Source organism: Neovison vison, chromosome 3 (assembly GCF_020171115.1).
Source record: "Neovison vison isolate M4711 chromosome 3, ASM_NN_V1, whole genome shotgun sequence".
Taxonomy (NCBI): domain Eukaryota; kingdom Metazoa; phylum Chordata; class Mammalia; order Carnivora; family Mustelidae; genus Neogale; species Neogale vison.
In genome coordinates this window covers 78,623,012-78,644,561 of record NC_058093.1, presented here as the reverse complement: position 1 = coordinate 78,644,561, position 21,550 = coordinate 78,623,012, and the positions used below count along the sequence as shown (strand labels likewise).

The following is a 21,550-nucleotide window of genomic DNA, read 5'->3' as shown; positions in this document are numbered from 1 at the left end:
TACCAAATGAACTGTTAAAACTATGCTTTATATGATGAGGGAAGTAAAATCTCCAATAATGCTTTTAAAACTTAGTTTCCTAATCATTTAAAAAATTTTATGCTTTCCCAGAAAGCTATGGTAGGAAAAAACCACAACAGGCACAATTTTTTGTAATAGTTTTATAGGCTGATTAACATGGTATACCATATTTTCAATGACTGAAGAAATGAAAGAAAATATAAAATGATATATACTAATTACGACTGCCATAAAATTATATGTACATGGCAAAACATATAATTACCTTAGTTCTGATAGTATGCTTTTTATATAAATAGGCAAATACCGAAAGGGTTGAAAAAGATGCTTTTTGATGCAAAATGTAGAAAAAAATGCAAGAATTATGAATACTTCCTCTAGATCTAATCTCTTTTACTCAAATAGGTATATTCCATTCAGTCTAGGGTCAATATGTCTAGAAATTATAATAAAAACTGAATACTGGACTAGATCTAAAGAGTCTCCCTGTATTGTGTATTCTGAATTATAATCAGGTACAAGTGCTCAAGTTCGTATGGAAACATGACAGTGGCTTTTCTTAAATAATAGTTGTGTTCAAATTATAATATGATACCATTTTTTTGTTCTCTTTATTTTATTTTTTTTTCTGTTTTTGTTTTGTTTTTACAGAGAGAAAGATCACAAGTTGGCAAAGAGTCAGGCAGAGAGAAAGGGGGAAGCAGGCTCCCTGCTGAGCGGAGAGCCTGATGTGGGGCTTGATTCCAGGACCCTGAGATCATGACCTGAGCCCAAGGCAGTGGCTTAATCCACTGAGCCACCCAGGCGCCCCTTTTGTTCTCTTTATATATCACTTTGGAAAAACTAGAAAATGATGTGAACTTTCATTAGTAGGACTCTGTAGATCTGCTCCTCGTAAATTTGTTTGTGGTCCCCTGAAAGAGCACATCTTTCCTTCAACGTTCACCATCTTTCCGTTTTCTTATGTGGCTGTCCCAACCCCCTCATGCAGCTTTGCTTTTCCTAGGTCGGTCTGCTCTCACTGTAGCAGGCTCCAGATGCTTGCCTCCTCTAAATTAAAATTTTAACTATCAGGTTGGAAAGTGACCAGATAAATCAAATCCCCCAACGTGTTATTGGCTAAAATAGCTCAAAAGGTCATCTCCTTGAGGCCTCTAACGGCCTCTAAATAAATAAAAGTAAAGGAGTCTTTAAGTTCAAAGCCTTCATTCAGGTATGATTGACTGTGCTGGATGTTGGACTTCTTTAATGTCACTTAAGTCAAATGCATTCAGTCCATTTCCTTCCTCTTGTCAGGATATTAAAATAAAGATTTCTGTAGAAATAGTACACACCCCAGCTTTATATGTATTTTTTTTAAAAAAATTATTTATTTAACAGAGTTTACAAGTAGGCAGAGGGGCAGGCAGAGAGAGGGGGGGAAGCAGGCTCCCTGCCCAGCAGAGAGCTCGACATGGGGCTCTAACCCAGGACCCTGGGATCATGACACGAGCCAAAGGCAGAGGCTCAACCCACTGAGCCACCCAAGTGCCCCTATATGTATTTTTTAAAAGATTTTATTTATTTGTTTGAGAGAAAGCATGAACAATGGAGAGGAGCAGAGGGAAAGGGAGAAGCAGGCTCCAGGCTGAGCAGGTGGCCCAAGAGGGGGCTCCATCCCAGGACCCCAAGATCATGACCTGAGCTGAAGGCAGAGGCTAACCCACTGAGCCACCCAGACATCCCTTAAATTTCTTTTTGAAAGCTATTCATCACAATTTCCTTTTCACAAAGCGTTTTGATAAATCCAATGATAGCTTATTTACTTAGAATGTTGTTTTGAAGGTGGTTGAACATTTTGTCATTCACTTAAAATTAATGAATATAACAGAAAGATTAACACATTGAAGTAAATTAAGGGCAGAAATGATCAAGGCAGTGTGAATCCTCTTGGCTAGAACTCCTCAAGCCAATTACCTAAATCCTTGATTCGTTCACTTTTGGAACCAAGTCTAATACATTTGTCTAAAGGGAGTAGTCTCGGAATGTGGCCGGGAAGAAACTGATCAGGAAAAAAACAAAACAGAAAACCACAATGAGATGGAAAAGTAGAAGGGTTCCAAGAAAGGCTGGGATTGAGGGTGGAAGCCAGGGAAAAAAAAGCGATCGTTCTTTCATTGAACATTTATTTTTTGCTTCCCTCATGCCAGGGCCTATTTAGAGTCTTCTCCGGATGGGTGCCACGAGTCAACAAATTCCGGATTCCGATTATCTTAGGAACTTGAGCTGCCCTCACTTCCGACCTCCTCTCTCACAAACTGCCTGGAGGCAGGGGAGTAGGGGTGGGATGGGGAGGATGGGAGAGGCGACGCCCGCCTCGCGGAGCACAACATCTGCTGTGTTCAGCCGGGAGCGTCTGTCAAGCAGTGGGAGGAAAAAGAGCTTAGAGCCACCAGCCCACTCTTAGGCAAAAGTCTCCTGAAACGCTCCCCTCCCGCCCTCCGGGCTTCTCCTGGTTTCTTTAGGGAGGTGGTGCGGAAAGCCAACTTTTGGGAACTTGTAGGAGAGGCGTGGGGGCCGAAGAGGGACGAGCATGGAAAAGCGACCTCACTCGGTCCTGGCTTAGGACTCCCCTGCCGGGATCCGGCGCAGTGGGCGTTCAGAGAAAGGGTCGGGTCTGGGGCGGGAGTCAGGTCTCCAGCGGCCGCTGCCGCAGCGCGACCAGGCCGGGAGGGGCGACTAGGGCCCCCCCGGCGCAGTTCCCCGTCCGGCCTCGCGGGGGCGCCGGCGCGGCGGATCAGGTGACCGAGCGCTCGTCCGGGGCTGCGGGAAGCTGCCTCGTTCTCAGCCGCCGGAGACGCCGCCGCCGCCGCCGCCACACCTAGTGGAGGAGCCGGGGAAGGCGGCTCGGTGGGGGCTGGGGCGGAGAGCGCCGGGGGTGGGGACGGAAGGGCGGCGGGCGGAAGGCAGGGGGCTGACGGGGCGCGGGCTGCTGCGGGGGAAGGGACCCCGAGGCGTCTGCCGAGCCTCGCTCTGTCACCCGCGCGGGATTGGGGCGCAAGGGTCATGGGCGCTCTCCCCTGAGACGGAGGTCGCGGGCGGGGGGGGGGAAGAGGCCCGAGAGAGGCTGACGCGGAGGCCGCGGGCCGGTGACTGGGCGCAAGGCGGCCGGCGGCGGCAGCGGCAGCGGCGGCGGCACCACCACCACCACGACTACCACCATGTCGCGCTCCGTGCTGCAGCCCAGTCAGCAGAAGCTGGCGGAGAAGCTCACCATCCTCAACGACCGGGGCGTCGGCATGCTGACTCGTCTCTACAACATCAAAAAGGTGCGCACGGGCCGACGAGGCCGCGGCGGGGGCGACGGGCGGGCGGAGGAAGGACGGGCGGCGGGGGAGAACCCAGGGTGGGGGCAGCGGGCGGCGCCCACGGCAGAAATCACGGCCATGCCGAGTCAGGCCCGGCCCGGGGTCGCCGAAATGCGCCGCGGCCTAATGCGGAGTCCCGGCGCCTCGCCCCGCGACTGGCGGCCGGCGGGAGGCAGAGAGAAGCCATTTCCCCGCTCCCAGCGTTGGGATCTGGCGGGGCCGGCACAGGGTGCGGGGCGCCTCTGTCGCCCCCTCCTCTGCGCCCCCGCCCCCGGAACGGGGTCAACAGGAAAGGGAGGGTGGAGGGTAGGCAAGATGGGGACGGGGAGAGCATAGGAAAACTTGGGTGTTCCGTAACTGAGGCTGAATGGTGGGAATCTGGCGGAGATGGTAGCGATTTTTGGCCAATTTTTTGGTGTTTGTATGTGGGAAGGGAATTGCTCATCACGGTGAACCCCGCATCTCCTCCGCTTGCCACTTTATTTTAGATAGCTAAATAATAGTCGTTTGAGAGCATGCTGACTATTTGGAATTATTTCATTTTGAGGGTGGAGAGGAGGGGGAGGTGAGGGAGGAACCAGTTTTCATCTGAAATACTTCTGGGCTGTGAGTCACTAGAACAGGAATAACAGCCTTCTCTCCCATCCCTCTTTACACCTCCTCATCTTAGTTTTTCCAGCCTTGTCTAATAGTACCTAAACACATTTCTTAAAGTTCTGTGTCGGTACGAAATTAAAACTGTAAATATGTTGCTATTATTACTGGTTTATAGCATATAAGGAAAATTTGTAGTTGTAGCTAATAGGCCCATTGAAAGTCTTTAAATGGCTTCAGCAGATTAAGAAATGGAAAGCTGAGTTGGAGTTAAGAGAAATAGATGTAAAGATAGAATAAATATTAATTCCTCCTAAGAGAAAACCAATTTTTTTTTTCCTTTTAAGGCAGGGTTAGTAAGTTTCAAAGAACTTGGTTAAGAGAACATTAAAGAGATTTTTGGGTACAGTCTACATCCTTTGAGTTTCCAATGTGTATTTGATGTCATGTCTTCATAACTATTTTTGTTGGCTTTTTAGTAAATCATGAATATTTCCTTTAGCTTAACCATAGTAGAATTGTGTGTAAATTAGGGCTGCTGAAGAAATAATATATATATTTTTTGAAGTCCATATAATGAGGTTCAAGTATAAAACTGATTTATTCCAGCAATTTGATGTAGATATTGTAATTTTAAAGAAGACTGTCCTGACTTAATATTGATAAGTTTTTTTATAAGGATGGTTTATTTTCCTGTTGCCTACTTGGATGCAAGATTAGTTTGCCTCTAAACACAGTAAAATCTGGAGAGTATCTGCAGCATGTCTGTTCAGTTTGTTACATATGTGGCAGGAACTCAGTATCATTACAAAGAAGCCCTCTGCTTACCAAAGGGCCTTGGTTATAAATTTATGTGGTTGCAAAGAATTTAATTTTGGTACTACTACTTACAGGTTGTATCGACCTAAACTTTTTTGTGAGATTATGCTTTTTAACAAACTTTGAAATTCGTTCCTATATGAACTTTGTCCAAAAATCGAGCAAGGCAAGCAGTACTAAAAATTACTAGACCTGTGGTATTGTGGTTAAAGGAAATGGTTATGATGGTTTTCAGAAGAGGAAGTGAGAGTAACATCAAAAGTGATTTGGGTATTTGGCGACAATACCTTTTTAACCTTGCATTTAAACATTTTTATGGTATAAATACAACCAGACTTTATTCCACTTTCATAAAGTACATAAGGTTAAATTTTATTCATTTCAACTTACAATTTCAGTTCAATGCCTTAAAAGCATTATTTTTTCACTTCCTGTTTTGAGAAACTTCAGGCTCTTGTATTACTGAGCTAGTGAAATTTAGAATGAGTTGAATGTGATTATTAAATCCAAGTGTCAAATATTTTGAGTTACTGAAACGTTATATTGCAGCACTTTATTGATAAATATTTTGTCCACCTTGTGATTGTGAGTTCCCTCTGGGCAGGGAGAGTGTTACTCATTTTTGAATTACTAGCACTTAGGGTCTTACCTCGTCCACGAAGTTTTCAGTTAAGTCACGATTGAATGGATAAATATACAATGTATGTTATAAGTGTATATTTAATGTATTAGTGTGTGCATAATCTTGCTCTAGTTTTAATAATAGCTTTTGGTTTGCTCTCCTTGTGTAATTTTGCATACAAATGCATCAGATAGATTTTGAATCTTTTAGCCTATAGAGTTGTCTATAAGACTGGCATATCTTCCTGGCTGGCTAGGGATTGAAACATTTGTTCAAAAATCTTGCCAAAAAAAGTGAGTAAGATTTGTTCACCACGTGTTTATAAGGTTCATGCAGTCTGCATTTTTATAACAGTATGAGCTACCTAATCTTTTCAATCCCAATCTCTTAAAATCCTCAAAAAAAAAAAAAAAACCCAAAAAACCCCCCCAAACCCCCAAAACCCCAAAACCCTTCCACTACATAATACATGTCTATCAATCAGTTATTGCATTTTTATTAACTCATGTGTGCATTATATTGTTAGATTCAATTACTCTGTTTCACTTGAAAGTCTGTATGGGAATATAATGAGCATACACCATGAAAATACTTAAGTGACCTGAGTAAAATAACTTCATAGGTTACTGGAATCAAAAATAATATGCTTTGATGCTTATAACAGGAATGTAACATGATTATTGAAATCGTTTTGCTTTTTAAAAAAAATTTCATCAGTTGAAAAATTTTTGAATCTTAATATGTACAGATTACGGAAATTTTAAGGAATTTATAGACTAATCAGGGATGTGAAAACACATGAAGGAGGATTTTAGGGAAAAGACGTGAACGCGGTAGGTAGTTTTACATTTAAGTTATTTCTTGAATCCTTAAAAATTGAAAACATGTCTTTTTCCAGACCTGATAATACTGCTCACTTATATGTTGATTTTTAACATTTTCCAAGCTCCTTTTATATTGTTACTGTGGCATGGCAGGCAGTGTGGTTGTGAAAGTGGAGTACTAGGCCAGGATTTGGGAGACCTTCGTTACAGTCTTCAGTCTGTCACTGAGTTTTGTAACATTGGGAGGTGTCTTGACTTCTCTGAACTTCATTTTTTACTCATTCTGTAAAGCAGGGGAAAATTAACTGTAAAAGGAATGCTAAAGTCCATTCCAGCTCTGATTATCTTATCTTTACAAGTAGTAGTCATAGCCCATTTTAAATAGTAACTGAATTCAGTATACTTTTCTGTAAAATAGAGATGGTAATCCATTCTCTGCCTACATCACAGGATTATTCATGAAGATAAAAGACAATAATGTGAAAATAGTTTAAAACCTCTGTGAATGTAAGGTAGTATTTATTTAGGAGTCGCAGCAACTTTTTTGGTCAACATTTGTTTTTTCGAAATTTTACTGCTATTAGCAAACATATTCACAAATACCAAAACATTTTTGCTGAGTTCAGAAATATATCTATTTTGTTTCTTGTTTCCTTTCCTTTTTTACCTGTCATCAACATGAACTTGATAATTCTGTACCAAAAAGGTCTCAGTTAATACTTGCATAATTTTGTTACATTATTGCCTTAATTCTAAAGGACAGAAAAGAAGACCCACCTAGCTATTGCAGACTTTTTTTTGAATGGCATTTGTTTGCAGATTTCAAAGCACTTTCACTTGTTTAAAAATTTTTTTCGTATTAGAGGCTTTTGAAAAAAATAGTGTTTTCTCATAATTTTGGATATATTTATTCTATGAGGAAAAATGGGTAGAATAGCAGTGTAAAAAATTGAAAGTCTTTAGCTGGTATCTGTATATTTAATGGAGAAAAAAAAGGGTGCATGGGAAGGGTGTAATGCAAGGCAAAGGGAGGGGAATCAGCTTTAGTTTTCCTTTTCACTGTTATGTTTATCTACATTTAGGGTGTTATTTTCTCTGTTCCTTAATCAGGAGCAGAAATGTGCTCCAAAGATTGGTTTGTAGCAAATTGTAGACTAATAATTATTATTAGTATGAGACCCCCCCCCCCCGCCCCATGCCCCCTGCAGTGGGGTTTCATTATTAAGAGCCTTAAACATGGTAAGAAGGAAACATCTCTCCATAAGTCTGAATTAAATAATATATATTATTTATTTAAACAGATTCTATCATGTCCATTTGAAACTTTATTTTTCAGGAAAGCTGCTTGTAAAAATGAGGATTTGATAATTTTTTTTCTTGTTACGCTGGATGGTAGGCTGAGGAGATAAATGAAAAATACTTCGGAAAAAATTATTTTTATTTTTTCAAGTGGCAGTGATAGATTATTCTTTGTGGGTTAGTTAACTAAATACTAAGCATTTTTAATGATTACAAGAAGAATACATGTTTATTATCAGAAACTCAAACATTAAGAGATTTGTGTCACTTCAGAAATTCTTTGCCTGCCCTTCTCCCACTTTTAAAAATAAGCCTTATATTTACACCCTTTTCTGTACCAATGCTAACATATGTGCATGCATATTTTATTATATTTTGATTAAATTAGACTTCACAAAATAAAATTGAAGCAGCATGGTGCAGTTTACATATAAATGAAATTAGGGTCCTTAATCTATTGCTTGTATACTTACACTGTAAGAAAGTTAAAGGAACGAACATACTTAGCTAGCTATATCCAATATGTAAAAAATGAAGGAGCCCAGATGAGAAAAGTATGTCAGGGTCGAAAGTTCTTGTTCTTAGTGCTTGGGATAATTAAAAATCTACTCCATATTTTTGTTTGATAATTTCCTAGGGATTGTTCTTATTAAGTTATAGCAGTAATAGCAGTAATATTATAATAGTAATAGCAGTAATATTAAGTTATAGCAGTAATTTTGGGTCAGTTCCAGTAGTTGTATACTTTATATGTTATTAGAACTAAAAAGTTTCATCTCTTTATTGGCCAGTAAAAATAATGTGTAATGAAATTAATGTATGCTGTTTGTATTCTTTAAATTTGTCCTTAGGTGTATGTTGTACTTATTTATAGTTAAAGCAGTTGACTTTGGAGAGGTTAAGTAATTTACCCAAATCCCTTTTTTTTAAAGTTTATTTATTTATGTTTTAGTAATCTCTACAACCGATGCGGGACTCTAACTCATGATCTTCAGATCAAGAGTTGCATGCTTCTCCGACTGAGCCAGCCAGGTGCCCCTGCGCACTTCTTATTCTAGAAAATAAGAATTTAGATTGGTGACTTTTTTTTATTAAACTATAAGTATGGTTTCTGATTTAATTATTTTTGCCATTAGATTTATAGTGATTATTGACATTTTTGTGGTAGATAGAATTAGATTTTGGACACATAGTAACCTTAAAGAGATATGCAGTTATATTACAGAAATAATTTTTATTTTTACTGTAGGTTACTTTTGTATGAACTTTCTATGGATTTGTATGAAAAGATCATTGAGCTCATACTCTCAGTGTACCAGAATTATTGTTTTAAAAAAAGATTTTATTTGAAAGAAAGAGTGCAGTGGGCATAGGGAGAGGGAAAGAGAGTCTTAAGCAGACTCTGTGTTCAGCATGGTGCCCATGTAGTGCGCGATTTCATGACCCGAGCTGAAACCAAGATCTGGCCACTTAACTGACTGTACCACCCACGTGCCTGCCCAGAGTGATTGTTAATGGAGACTTCTGTTTAGCTTCGTAATGTATTAAAATGAGAAATAGTTTAGAATTAGGAATTTTAAAATTCAATTTATTGAAAATCTTTTGGAGAAATATATATATATATATATATATATATATATATATATTTTTTTTTTTTTTTTTAAGATTTTATTTATTTATCAGAGAGAGATAGAGGGAGAGAGAGCAAGCACAGGCAGACAGAATGGCAGGCAGAGGCAGAGGGAGAAGCAGGCTCCCCGCCAAGCAAGGAGCCCAACGTGGGACTCGATCCCAGGACGCTGGGATCATGACCTGAGCCGAAGGCAGCTGCTTAACCAACTGAGCCACCCAGGCGTCCCTGGAGAAATATATTTTTTATTAGCTTTTCATGTTCTGTGCATTTTTCCTTTGTGATTATTTCTAAAATTTAGTCTCTGCTATTAAAATAGAAAAATTGGAAGGACTAACCATAAAAATAATACTAAAGAAATCGGAAATTTTGTTTTAAATTGGGGGAAGAGTATAAAGCAGAAAGAGAAGTGTAAACTGAAAGGAACAATGAAGTATCATTTGTCTTTCCTAATGTTAAGAGCACATGCTATCATTTCCCCACTTGAAGGTATATTTTGTTCCAAATTGAACTTGGATTTTTTTTTTTTTTTTAATTTTTAGAAGGAGTGAGTATGCAGGATATGGGGGAGATGGGAGGGACACAGGGAGAGAGAGAATTTTAGGCAGGCTCCCTACCCAGTATAGAGTCCCACAAAGATTTAATTCTTTGAGAGAGAGAGCAAGAGTGAGTGAATTCAGGGAGGGGCAAAGGGAGGAAGAGAGAATCTTAAGTAGGCTCCCCCCTGAGTGAGGAGCCCAACCTAGGGCTCTATCCCAGACCCTGAGACCATGACCTGAGCTGAAATCAAGAGTGGAATGATTAACTGACTGAACCACCCTGGGGCTCCTAAATTTGGAATTTCTAATGTTCTTTTTCATTTTAAATTTTACATAAAGTTAAATGGTAACATTCTCATACTGAAAATTTTGTGACATGAAATATAAGAAATATAGTTAATAAAGTACACCAGTAAGTTTGTTTCTTTCTGTCTTGGGGAGAAATTAGTAATTAGTAAATTAGTAGTACTGTTTTCTATTCTCAATATGTGGGTTTTTTTGTTGTTGTTGTTGGCTGTTTTTACGATTGCCTTTATCAGTAAATGTAGTAAAATCTTTTGATCCTTTTAGGAAATTGCAGTACTATAATTAGACTTTGGTAGATTTTTTTTTTTTTTTACTTAATCTGACAGTGATGAGACAATCTCCTGGTTAATAATTTCTTAAAATAATATTATACTGCAGTGTTTTACTTAAATAAGTTAACAAACTTCATAAGCTCTTGAATTGCTAATTTGTAAGTAGGCTTGTACATGTGCCAGTTTCAAAGAAATTTCTTGTTTTAAGTGAAAGTCTGTTTGGGAAAATACTTTCTTTTTTTTTTTTTTTTAAATATTATTTATTTATTTATTTGACAGAGATCACAAATAGGCAGAGAGGCAGGCAGAGAGAGAGAGAGGAGGAAGCAGGCTCCCCGCTGAGCAGGGAGCCCGATGCGGGACTCGATCCCAGGACCCTGAGATCATGACCTGAGCCGAAGGCAGCGGCTTAACCCACTGAGCCACCCAGGCGCCCCGGGAAAATACTTTCTTATTGCATAGTTGATTATTTTAGATACTTGACAGTAATAAAACTGCATTTTAAAAAGTATTTTTTAAATCGTATGAACTTTTCTTTTAGTTCCAGATATTGAGGGTTTTTTTATTCATTCATTTGCTCTGCATTTACTGAATGTCTTCATAGACACTGGGGAGACAGATAAATTAAGATGCAGTCTCCAATGCCAAGAAATTCACATTTTAGTAGGTTGAGAGATTTAGAGGTATTTACCTAAAATGTGTTGTGTAAGTGTGCTTATGAGAGTCTTGAGAAGGGCAGTGAAGATTCCATTCTGGGGAAGAAGAGATACTGACTTTTGTGCTTGATTTTGAAGTATGAATAGAAACTTCGGGTAGGCAGTGACAAGGTGTAGTCGATCATTATTAGGATTCCAGAACTTTTGTTCAGCAGAATATATAGAGATGTAAAATATATAAGGTTATAAAAACCCTAGTAATGTCTAATGCCCTCCTTGCTGGCATATGGCCTCTAAACTTCTCTTTTGTTTTTCGTTCTTGTAATATATTCTGTGGCTTGAGAGAGCTAGATTCCAGATAAAGCTCTGATCCTGTCTTTTAAACTTTGGACAAGTTATTTAATTTTTCTTGGTCATAGTTTCTTTATAAATTGAGGAGACCAGTGTTTCTTAGCCAGGGATACACAATATAATTATTTTATTATTTATTTTTTAAAATTTTTTGTTTGTTTGTTTTTTAGATTTTTTTTTATTTTTATTAAATTTTTTTATTTTTTATAAACATATATTTTTATCCCCAGGGGGTACAGGTCTGTGATTCGCCAGGTTTACACACTTCACAGCACTCACCAAAGCATATACCCTCCCCAATGTCCATAACCCCACCCCCCTTCTCCCAACCCCCCTCCCCCCAGACAATATAATATTTTAAAAGGTTTTTAAAAATATATCCGTATCTTGACATAAACCTACTAAGAAAAAGCCCCTGAAATGATTCTGATGTTAAGAATCATTGAAATAAGTAAAATGTAAGTTTTAGAGCCCCATGAAGATTTAATTCTTTGAGAGAGAGAGCAAGAGTGATTTCTTTCTCAGGCAGTTACTCACAGTAGTGATACAATTTTGTTTTCTGGGGTAATAATAAATTTCTGGTATACTGGGCTGCATGTAGACTTTTTACTAGCAAAATCATCTACAGAGTACTTATTCTCAGCTTCAGTTACATTCTAAGCTGTATATTTTTGTTTCCTAAGCCATGTTAATCTTTTTGATACTAAGTCTTGAAAATTTTTTTTTATAAATTTATTATTTTTTATAAACAATATTTTTATCCCCAGGGGTACAGTTCTGTGAATCGCCAGGTTTATACACTTCACAGCACTCACCAAAGCACATACCCTCCCCAATGTCCATAACCCCACCCCCCTTCTCCAAACCCCCTCCCCCCAGCAACCCACAGTTTGTTTTGTGAGATTAAGAGTCACTTATGGTTTTTTTTTTTCAATTTATTTATTTTCAGAAAAACAGTATTCATTATTTTTTCACCACATCCAGTGCTCCATGCAAGCCGTGCCCTCTATAATACTCACCACCTGGTACCCCAACCTCCCACCCCCCCGCCACTTCAAACCCCTCAGATTGTTTTTCAGAGTCCATAGTCTCTCATGGTTCACCTCCCCTTCCAATTTACCCAAAAGCACATACTCTCCCAATGTCCATAACCCTACCCCCCTTCTCCCAATCCCCCTCCCCCCAGCAACCCACAGTTTGTTTCGTGAGATTAAGAGTCACTTATGGTTTGTCTTCCTCCCTATCCCATCTTGTTTCATGGATTCTTCTCCTACCCACTTAAGCCCCCATGTTGCATCACCACTTCCTCATATCAGGGAGATCATATGATAGTTGTCTTTCTCCGCTTGACTTATTTCGCTAAGCATGATACGCTCTAGTTCCATCCATGTTGTCGCAAATGGCAAGATTTCGTTTCTTTTGATGGCTGCATAGTATTCCATTGTGTATATACACCACATCTTCTTGATCCATTCATCTGTTGATGGACATCTAGGTTCTTTCCATAGTTTGGCTATTGTGGACATTGCTGCTATAAACATTCGGGTGCACGTGCCCCTTTGGATCACTACGTTTGTATCTTTAGGGTAAATACCCAATAGTGCAATTCCTGGGTCATAGGGCAGTTCTATTTTCAACATTTTGAGGAACCTCCATGCTGTTTTCCAGAGTGGTTGCACCAGCTTGCATTCCCACCAACAGTGTAGGAGGGTTCCCCTTTCTCCGCATCCTCGCCAGCATCTGTCATTTCCTGACTTGTTGATTTTAGCCATTCTGACTGGTGTGAGGTGATATCTCATTGTGGTTTTGATTTGTATTTCCCTGATGCCGAGTGATATGGAGCACTTTTTCATGTATCTGTTGGCCATCTGGATGTCTTCTTTGCAGAAACGTCTGTTCATGTCCTCTGCCCATTTCTTGATTGGATTATTTGTTCTTTGGGTGTTGAGTTTGTTAAGTTCTTTATAGATTTTGGACACTAGTCCTTTATCTGATATGTCCTTTGCAAATATCTTCTCCCATTCTGTCAGTTGTCTTTTGTATATGTGCTGCCGAAGCGAGCACTGTCAGTTGTCTTTTGATTTTGTTAACTGTTTCCTTTGCTATGCAAAAGCTTTTGATCTTGATGAAATCCCAATAGTTCATTTTTGCCTTTGCTTCCCTTGCCTTTGGCGATGTTCCTAGGAAGATGTTGCTTTGGCTGAGGTCGAAGAGGTTGCTGCCTGTGTTCTCCTCAAGGATTTTGATGGATTCCTTTCTCACATTGAGTTCCTTAATCCATTTTGAGTCTATTTTTGTGTGTGGTGTAAGGAAATGGTCCAATTTCATTTTTCTGCACGTGGTTGTCCAATTTTCCCAACCCCATTTATTAAAGAGGCTGTCTTTTTTTCCATTGGACATTCTTTCCTGCTTTGTCAAAGATTAGTTGACCATAGAGTTGAGGGTCTATTTCTGGGCTCTCTATTCTGTTCCATTGATCTATGTGTCTGTTTTTGTGCCAGTACCATGCTGTTTTGATGATGACAGCTTTGTAATAGAGCTTGAAGTCCGGAATTGTGATGCCACCAACTTTGGCTTTGTTTTTCAATATCCCTTTGGCTATTCGAGGTCTTTTCTGGTTCCATATAAATTTTAAAATTATTTGTTCTATTTCTTTGAAAAAGATGGATGGTACTTTGATAGGAATTGCATTAAATGTGTAGATTGCTTTAGGTAGCATAGACATTTTCACAATATTTATTCTTCCAATCCAGGAGCATGGAACATTTTTCCATTTCTTTGTGTCTTCCTCAATTTCTTTCATGAGTACTTTATAGTTTTCTGAGTATAGATTCTTAGCCTCTTTGGTTAGGTTTATTCCTAGGTATCTTATGGTTTGGGGTGCAATTGTAAATGGGATTGACTCCTTAATTTCTCTTTCTTCTGTCTTGTTGTTAGTGTAGAGAAATGCAACTGATTTCTGTGCATTGATCTTATATCCTGACACTTTACTGAATTCCTGTACAAGTTCTAGCAGGAGTGGAGTCTTTTGGGTTTTCCACATAGAGTATCATATCATCTTCGAAGAGTGATAATTTGACTTCTTTGCCGATTTGGATGCCTTTAATTTCCTTTTGTTGTCTGATTGCTGAGGCTAGGACTTCTAGTACTATGTTGAATAGCAGTGGTGAAAGTCTTGAAATTTTTATAGATATTCCAGTTCTCCTGTCTCTGTAGAGTACTCTTTAGTTAACCTTAGAAGGTTGAGTGAGTTAATTCATCTGAAGTGCTAGTGCAGTGCCTGACACAGAGTAAGAAATGAGTAAGTTTAGGCTATCTGTTTCTGGGGCATGAAACAAAGTAGACAATTAATAAGTTCATTCCCCCCCGCCCTGTTAAATCCAGCTCAGTACCACCTCTGGGAAACATATCTTAACTTTTCCTTTTTTACTTTCTGACATTATAGTTTGATATCTATTTACTGCTATTACAAAATAAGTATTTTTTAAAAAAGATTTTATTTATTTATTTGACAGACAAAGATCACAAGTAGGCAGAGAGGCAGGCAGAGAGAGAGGAGGAGGCAGGTTTCCTGCTGAGCAGAGAGCCTTATGCGGGGCTGGATTCCAGGACCCTGGGATCATGACCGGAGCCAAAGGCAGAGGCTTTAACCCACTTAGCCACCCAGGTGCCCCCAAAATAAGTATTTTTATTACAGGAGTGTGTTCTTCAGTGGGCCTTTATTATTTATTTATTTATTTTAAAAGATTTTACTTATTTATTTGACAGACAAAGATCATAAGTAGGCAGAGAGGCAGACAGAGATAAAGGAGGAAGCAGGCTTCCCCCTGAGCAGAGAGCCGGATGTGGGGCTTAGGTGGGGCTGGATGCCAGGACCCTGGGATCCTGACCTGAGCCGAAGGCAGAGGCTTTAATCCACTGAGCCACCCAGGCACCCTGTCAGTGGGTTTTTAAAGAACAGATTGACTGATTGATTTATAAAATAAACTGGAGCCCAGCACGAGGCTCGAACTCAAGACCCTGAGATCAATACCTGAGCTTAGATTAAGAGTCAGATGCTTAATTGCCTGAGCTGCCCAGAGGCCCCAAGAGCAGCTTTTTTAAAACAGTAAAAATGTGGCCACATATAATACTTAGGAAAAAACTATAGAATACCTTTTTTTTTTTGTAAATTGAGATGTTTCTCTATATTGCAAGCTGAAAAATGTTTAAAACCTATAGTGAAATACACTTCTTCTTGTGAATTGAATAATAATTAGTAACTCATTTAAATCACTACGATTTTTTAAAAAATGAATTTTGAAATACCTAATGCATTGAAATATTTAAGTTTGTGATTTTCCTAGAATTTGTGCTTGGAAAGCAATAACCTTAAAATATATATATATATATATATATATATGTATTTTTTTTTTTTTAAAGATTTTATTTATTTATTTGTCAGAGACAGAGGGAGAGAGAGCTAGTGAGCACAGGCAGACAGAGAGACAGGCAGAGTCAGAGGGAGAAGCAGGCTCCCTGCCGAGCAAGGAGCCTGATGTGGGACTCGATCCCAGGACCCTGGGATCATGACCTGAGCCGAAGGCAGCTGCTTAACCAACTGAGCCACCCAGGCGTCCCTAAAATATATATTTTTAAACTGGCTGTTAATTGGCTCCAGGTAACAGGTAATTATTGATAAATTTGCATTAATTTTAAAGCATTTCCAATAATTCCAGTATATTTTCTATGAAGCCTCTTAATCTAAATTTTAGCAGTGAATTGCTTTTTTTTCCCCACATATCCAAGCTTGAGGGGAAGTTCAAAGCACATTGGTTGGCCAAAATATAGGTGACATATACAAAAAAACAAAATAATTGAAAACAAAACCACTAATGGGAGACTTAAGTCTTGTTTTGCTCTTGATAGATTTTCCAGTATTTATTGAAACTTCATTGTATTACTTTCGTTTTTTAAATTACACAATAAAAAAATTACACAATAAAAGAATGATAGCTAAATTATTTTCTGTAGTCCATGAATTTAGGTGATGTCCGTCTTTTGGCATTAATGTCAGTTAATTTCCTTGAAGACTCAAGGGAGTATCTTGGTCCTGGTATGCTTTTTTAAAAATATTTTATTTATTTATTTGACAGAGATTACAAGTAGGCAGAGAGGCAGGCAAAGAGAGAGGTGGGGAAGCAGACTCTCCGCCAAGCAGAGAACCCGACGCAGGGCTGGATCCCAGGACCTTGGGATCATGACCTGAGCGGAAGGTGGAGGCTTTAACCCACTGAGTCACCCAGGAGCTCTGGTCCTGGTATGCTTTTAAATTTGCAAAACATGCTTTAAAATCTATGGTTTTTCTTATTTATTGAGTAAAAATTAACTTCCTGTTTCTAGCATAAATTGGTCATATTTTGCATTTTTCTCTTTTTCCCTGACATATTCAGATAGGGCTAGTTTCTTTCTTGTACTTTCACAAATAGCATTCTTACTCTGAACTCTGGGATTTTTTTCATGTTTTTTTATTTACGTTACTATATCTAAAAAATTGGTTTGCTCTGCAGTATTTTGGCAAAAGAATGTGTTTTATTGCTGAGTTAGACTAGAACTTAAAAAACAAAACTGATGAAACTAAAGCAGATTTTTCCTTTGATAGTAATTACTCCAGTGAAAGTTTTGAGCATTGAGGTGTTGAAAGAATGGAACTATTTTTTTTAACTATTTTTCTGTGCATATATTTTTAGATAAGCATTTTTAGTGCTTTGTAATCTTTAGGTGCTCACAGCTAAACCTTGAGCAAGTCACTTAATTTTTCTGACGCTCCTTTCCTCTCTGTTGAGAGATGCTTTAGGCAGTTTCAAAAGCATATATGTTTTTACACACAACAGGTGCTTGTAAATGTTCTTTTCACTCCCCACTCTTGGGTCTTTGTTTTCTTTTTCTTGATTGTTGCTTAATCTCTTATGAATAGATTGAGGATTATTTCTGTATTTGATTTTTGTAATATCATGTTAAGTTTTTGGAAGAATATGTAGCATTAGCCATGTAAAGTTAATCTGTGTTATGTAATCGGTTTGAGGAAAGGACTTGGGGGAAAGGGTTTTGGTGGTAGATTGGCAGAAAAATTTGTTTTGAAGTTGAAATCACACAAAGTCTGGTGTTGAGGTTTCTGGTCACAGATATTTATTTTGTGGCCTGAATGAAATATTGTGTGGTTTTCTAAAACATCTCTGTTCTTTATTTTTGGTAATAATATTATATTTATGTTTTGTGAAAAAAATGAATTTGGAGATGTTGGCTGATAATACTGAGCTAGAATTGGTTAAATGGAAAATTTTACTTTAATAATTGGGAACTCACTATAGATATTCATGTGTTTTAAGGAATTTTATTTTAAAAAATGGAAGATTGTTCAAATAAAAATCTGAACAATCTACCCTGGGGAGTAGGTAGTATTAGTACCCTTACTTTTATGAATTAGAGAACTGAGGTTCAGAGATTAAACTGCTTGCCGGGATATAGGCCGAGCTCCTTGACTCAGATTTCTTAATTATTATATTTAAGTATTCCCTTTAACATTAGTACAATTTCATTTTCTACATTAAATAGGCATAACTTTGTTGAATTTAAAGACAAGTAGAATATTCATAGAAAATAAAGTTGCAATTGTGAGAACTGGAAATTTAAGTACATAAATATTTAAATTTCCTTTATATCTTCTGGAATTCTAAATTACAGTGTTGTTTGCATTATGAAAGCATGCTGAGTCAAGATAAAGTAAAATACATGGTTTCAGGGTTGTGGGTTTTTTTTTTTAAGTTCTGTGGCTCAGAAATGATTTACTTTTTGTCTAGTGATATAGCTCTTAGCCAGTTATGCAAAAAAGCTTTTTTTTTTTTTTTTTTTGATAAGGCTGTAAGCGTCAGTTATTTAGGTGCAGTTTTGCCTTGTACTCACTTTTTCTTTTCCTCTTTTTCTTTTTTGGTGTTGGGGAGGTAGAAGTATTTAAAATTTCGTTTGATTTAGGCCTTTTGGTAAGCCTTTCTGACACATAATAGTCTAAAATTTGTTAATAACTAACTATAGTAGTATATGTTTTCTTTTTTTTTTTTAAGATTTTATTTATTTATTTGACACAGAGAGAGATCATAAGTAGGCAGAGAGGGCAGGCAGAGAGAGGGGGGAAGCAGTCTTCCTGCTGAGCAGAGAGCCTAAGCAGGGTTTCCATCTCAGGACCCTGAGATCATGACCTGAGCCAAAGGCAGAGGCTCAACCCACTGAGCCACTCAGGTGCCCCTTCGTTGTTTTCTTAAATGTGGCACTTCAAAGGGTGATACTTTTGAGAGTGAGAGATTAATTTTGTATAATATAATAGTTACAGGAGAATGAAGTAGAGTTTCAGATGTACCAACTGCAGACAATGTTTTTGAAATATAGGTTGTTATTTTATGATTTCTTTGTCCTGTGTCCTGAAACTGAAATGCTTTGAGTGATGTTGGAGAAGAATATTGATTTTTATTAAATGAGAGTATCTGGTTAGTTGGATTTCTTTTTTATTTTGTTTATTTGACAGAGATTACAAGTAGGCAGAGAGGCAGGCAGAGAGAGAGAGAGAGGGAGAGAGAGAGAGAAAGGGAGGAGGAAGCAGGCTTCCTGCTGAGCAGAGAGCCTGATGTGGGGCTTGATCCCAGGACCCTGGGATCATGACCTGAGCAGAAGACAGAGGCTTTAACCCACTAAGCCACCCAGATGCCCCTAGTTGGTTGGAATTTTGCTATACTGCTTTGGTACAGGAGGAAACCCTTTTTAACTGAATTATTATGTATGGCTTTTTGTCAGATGTTAATTACTTAGATATTAGTTTTTAGTCAACTCGTTTTTATTTTTTTTCTTGTACTTTTTCTTTTTTGCGTGAGTGTTCCTTACACGGTGTTTCTGTTGGTATTAAGTAAATAAATCAAGCAGGTTGACCAGAAAAAATGAAATAGGGGCTAGTACTTCTATATAGTATCTATGAGCCATGTATGTTTTATTGGCATTTTTGACTGCTCATGGTATTCCAAATATCTATGTTAACTGCACAAGCACATGCATGCACACAAGTAATGGGCCTGAAAACTTTTTAGGGTAAATTGCAATTATTATCAACCAATTTAACGGATGGAAAAACTGAGGCAAAGAGGAGTAAAATCACTTACTTGCTTATGGTTAGGCAGTTAAAAAGTGATGGAGTTAGGATATGAACATGGGACAGCCTATCTTAGAACTCATGTTCTTAACTAGGAGGCTAAACTCTTTCTATAAGTACAACATATTTGGCATTTAGAGAACAAATGAAGGAAATGTGTGATTGGAAAAGGGAATTGTGGTCATTATTTTATATACTATGATAAAGACTATTTTGCAGTTACTCTTCTGAGACTTTTACTTGGGTAATTATAATTATTGAGGCTGTTATTGACAACAGCTAGCATTTTTAGAGCATTTTAGAACACACATATGGTAGCCCTTCTGTTAAATACTGTACATGGTTTATCTGTCTCCTTTCTAATCCTCATAATGACCCTCTGAGGTAAGTACTAAGTTCCCCATTTAAACATGTAGAAACAGACTAGGAGATAATTTGTAGTATATTCAAGGTCCTTTGGATCATAAGTGGTGACGATTGAAACCCAGTAAGTCTTATTCTAGAGTCTGTTCTGCCTCCCAGGATAGTATGTTTGGATATGGCTCATTGAGCAATGTGGAAAAAGGTAAATCAATTCCACAAAAAGATTATACAACCATTTATTTTTCCATTGAAACGAAATTTCATTCTTTATGTTTTCAGCGTAAGAAAGAAGAATTCCTCGTATATATACATGCATCTATATATATGCGAATACATGTATGTTAGTTTTCAGATATTTGATTAAATTCTTACACAGTAAAATTTGTGATCATGGGAAATGCATATGGTAGTCTATCATATTTTCATTATTCAGTAGTCATGAATAATGTTAGACTGGATAGCTAAATTTTTAAATATTATAATATGGAAGATAAAACATAACATTAAGAAACTGAATGTAATACTGAATAAATAATTCAAGTGGAAAAAAAACTGTAATAAAAAATAAAAAACTGAAGGTTATTTGGAATCATTTTAGGATTTGCACCACCTCAGGCATATTTAGGGAACTTGATTTTCATTGTATCATTGGTGTAAGGAAATGCTAATCTGTAGCTATTTCTATTTGGACAAATTCTTAGTATGTGGTTCTGAGTTATTCTTATTATATATAGTAGACTATTTTTTGGGAAGTGAATTAATTGGCTAATTAGTTTATGAGAAGTCATATTTTAAACAAATGATAGTCTACTCTGAGGAAAAGGCAGATGTATTTTAGTATTTACCATGTTGAAATGGAATTTGCATAGTTGTTTTGTGTCAATCTGGTTAAGGATTATGAAGTTCTAAATTTCTTAGGTTTTTATTTTTATTCTTGGCTACCATTTCTTTTTAAGGTATGTAAAATTTCACTGACGGTTTTGCTCCTATTTTTATAGTTGCATGTAGTCTTCATTTTCCTTCTAGTATTATTTAAAGTTTATTTAGAAAGAGCACCAAGAAACTGACATGGTTGTACACTTACACAGTAGTATTTAAATATATATGAATAGTATAAACTCTATAAATCTATTGTATACTAAACTCGCTACTTAGAATACCTTTAAATTGTAGCACCATATAGTTCTAATCTTGTTTTGTTATTCATAGTCTGCGGTGCATAAGTTCTCTACTGAAACTACTGAAACGTATATCATAGTTTGACAATCATTGTTTACACGTAATTTTCTCTCTTTTTATTACAATGCTTCCCCAGCAAGGACAAGTTTGGAAGGTTTGCAAAGCTTTTCACCTTCCCTCTGCCCGCTTGCCCGCTTTCAGATCAGTTTCATGTTTCATAACTTCTCTCTCTGCAATTCACAACATAGCCATAGTAAACAATGAAAAAAACATTAAAATTGCAGTATGTTTCCTCACACATAGTAGAGAGATAAAACTTTCTCAAAGGACACATTTAAAAAAAAATGTAATGAGAAGTTAAATAACAATGTTATAATTTTAGCAATTCCCTAAGAAATAACATTTCACTAGCATGTCTTTTATTAAACGTCACATAACAAAACACTAAATAGTTTCGATTGTATTTGGTATTGCTAATAGTTCAGATAAAAAGTTCCTTCTAATAGTAGTACTTGACATTTGTATAATGCTTTACAGTTTACTACAGAGAATGCT

The 21,550-nt window shown here is 37.7% G+C and overlaps 1 protein-coding gene across 2 annotated transcripts in view; it reads left to right on the top strand.

The window, feature by feature from the left end:
- The first annotated feature begins 3,117 nt into the window (after positions 1-3,117).
- Positions 3,118-21,550, top strand: part of NCKAP1 (NCK associated protein 1) — a 102,975-nt gene continuing 84,542 nt past the window's right edge. The window contains exons 1-2 of one of the 2 annotated variants that reach the window (XM_044242492.1): positions 3,118-3,329; positions 21,132-21,149. In XM_044242492.1, the coding sequence (XP_044098427.1) occupies positions 3,222-3,329; positions 21,132-21,149 (126 nt within the window). In that variant the 5' untranslated portion in view covers positions 3,118-3,221. The remainder of the gene's footprint in view (positions 3,330-21,131; positions 21,150-21,550) is intronic. The other variant, XM_044242493.1, reaches the window with a different exon arrangement.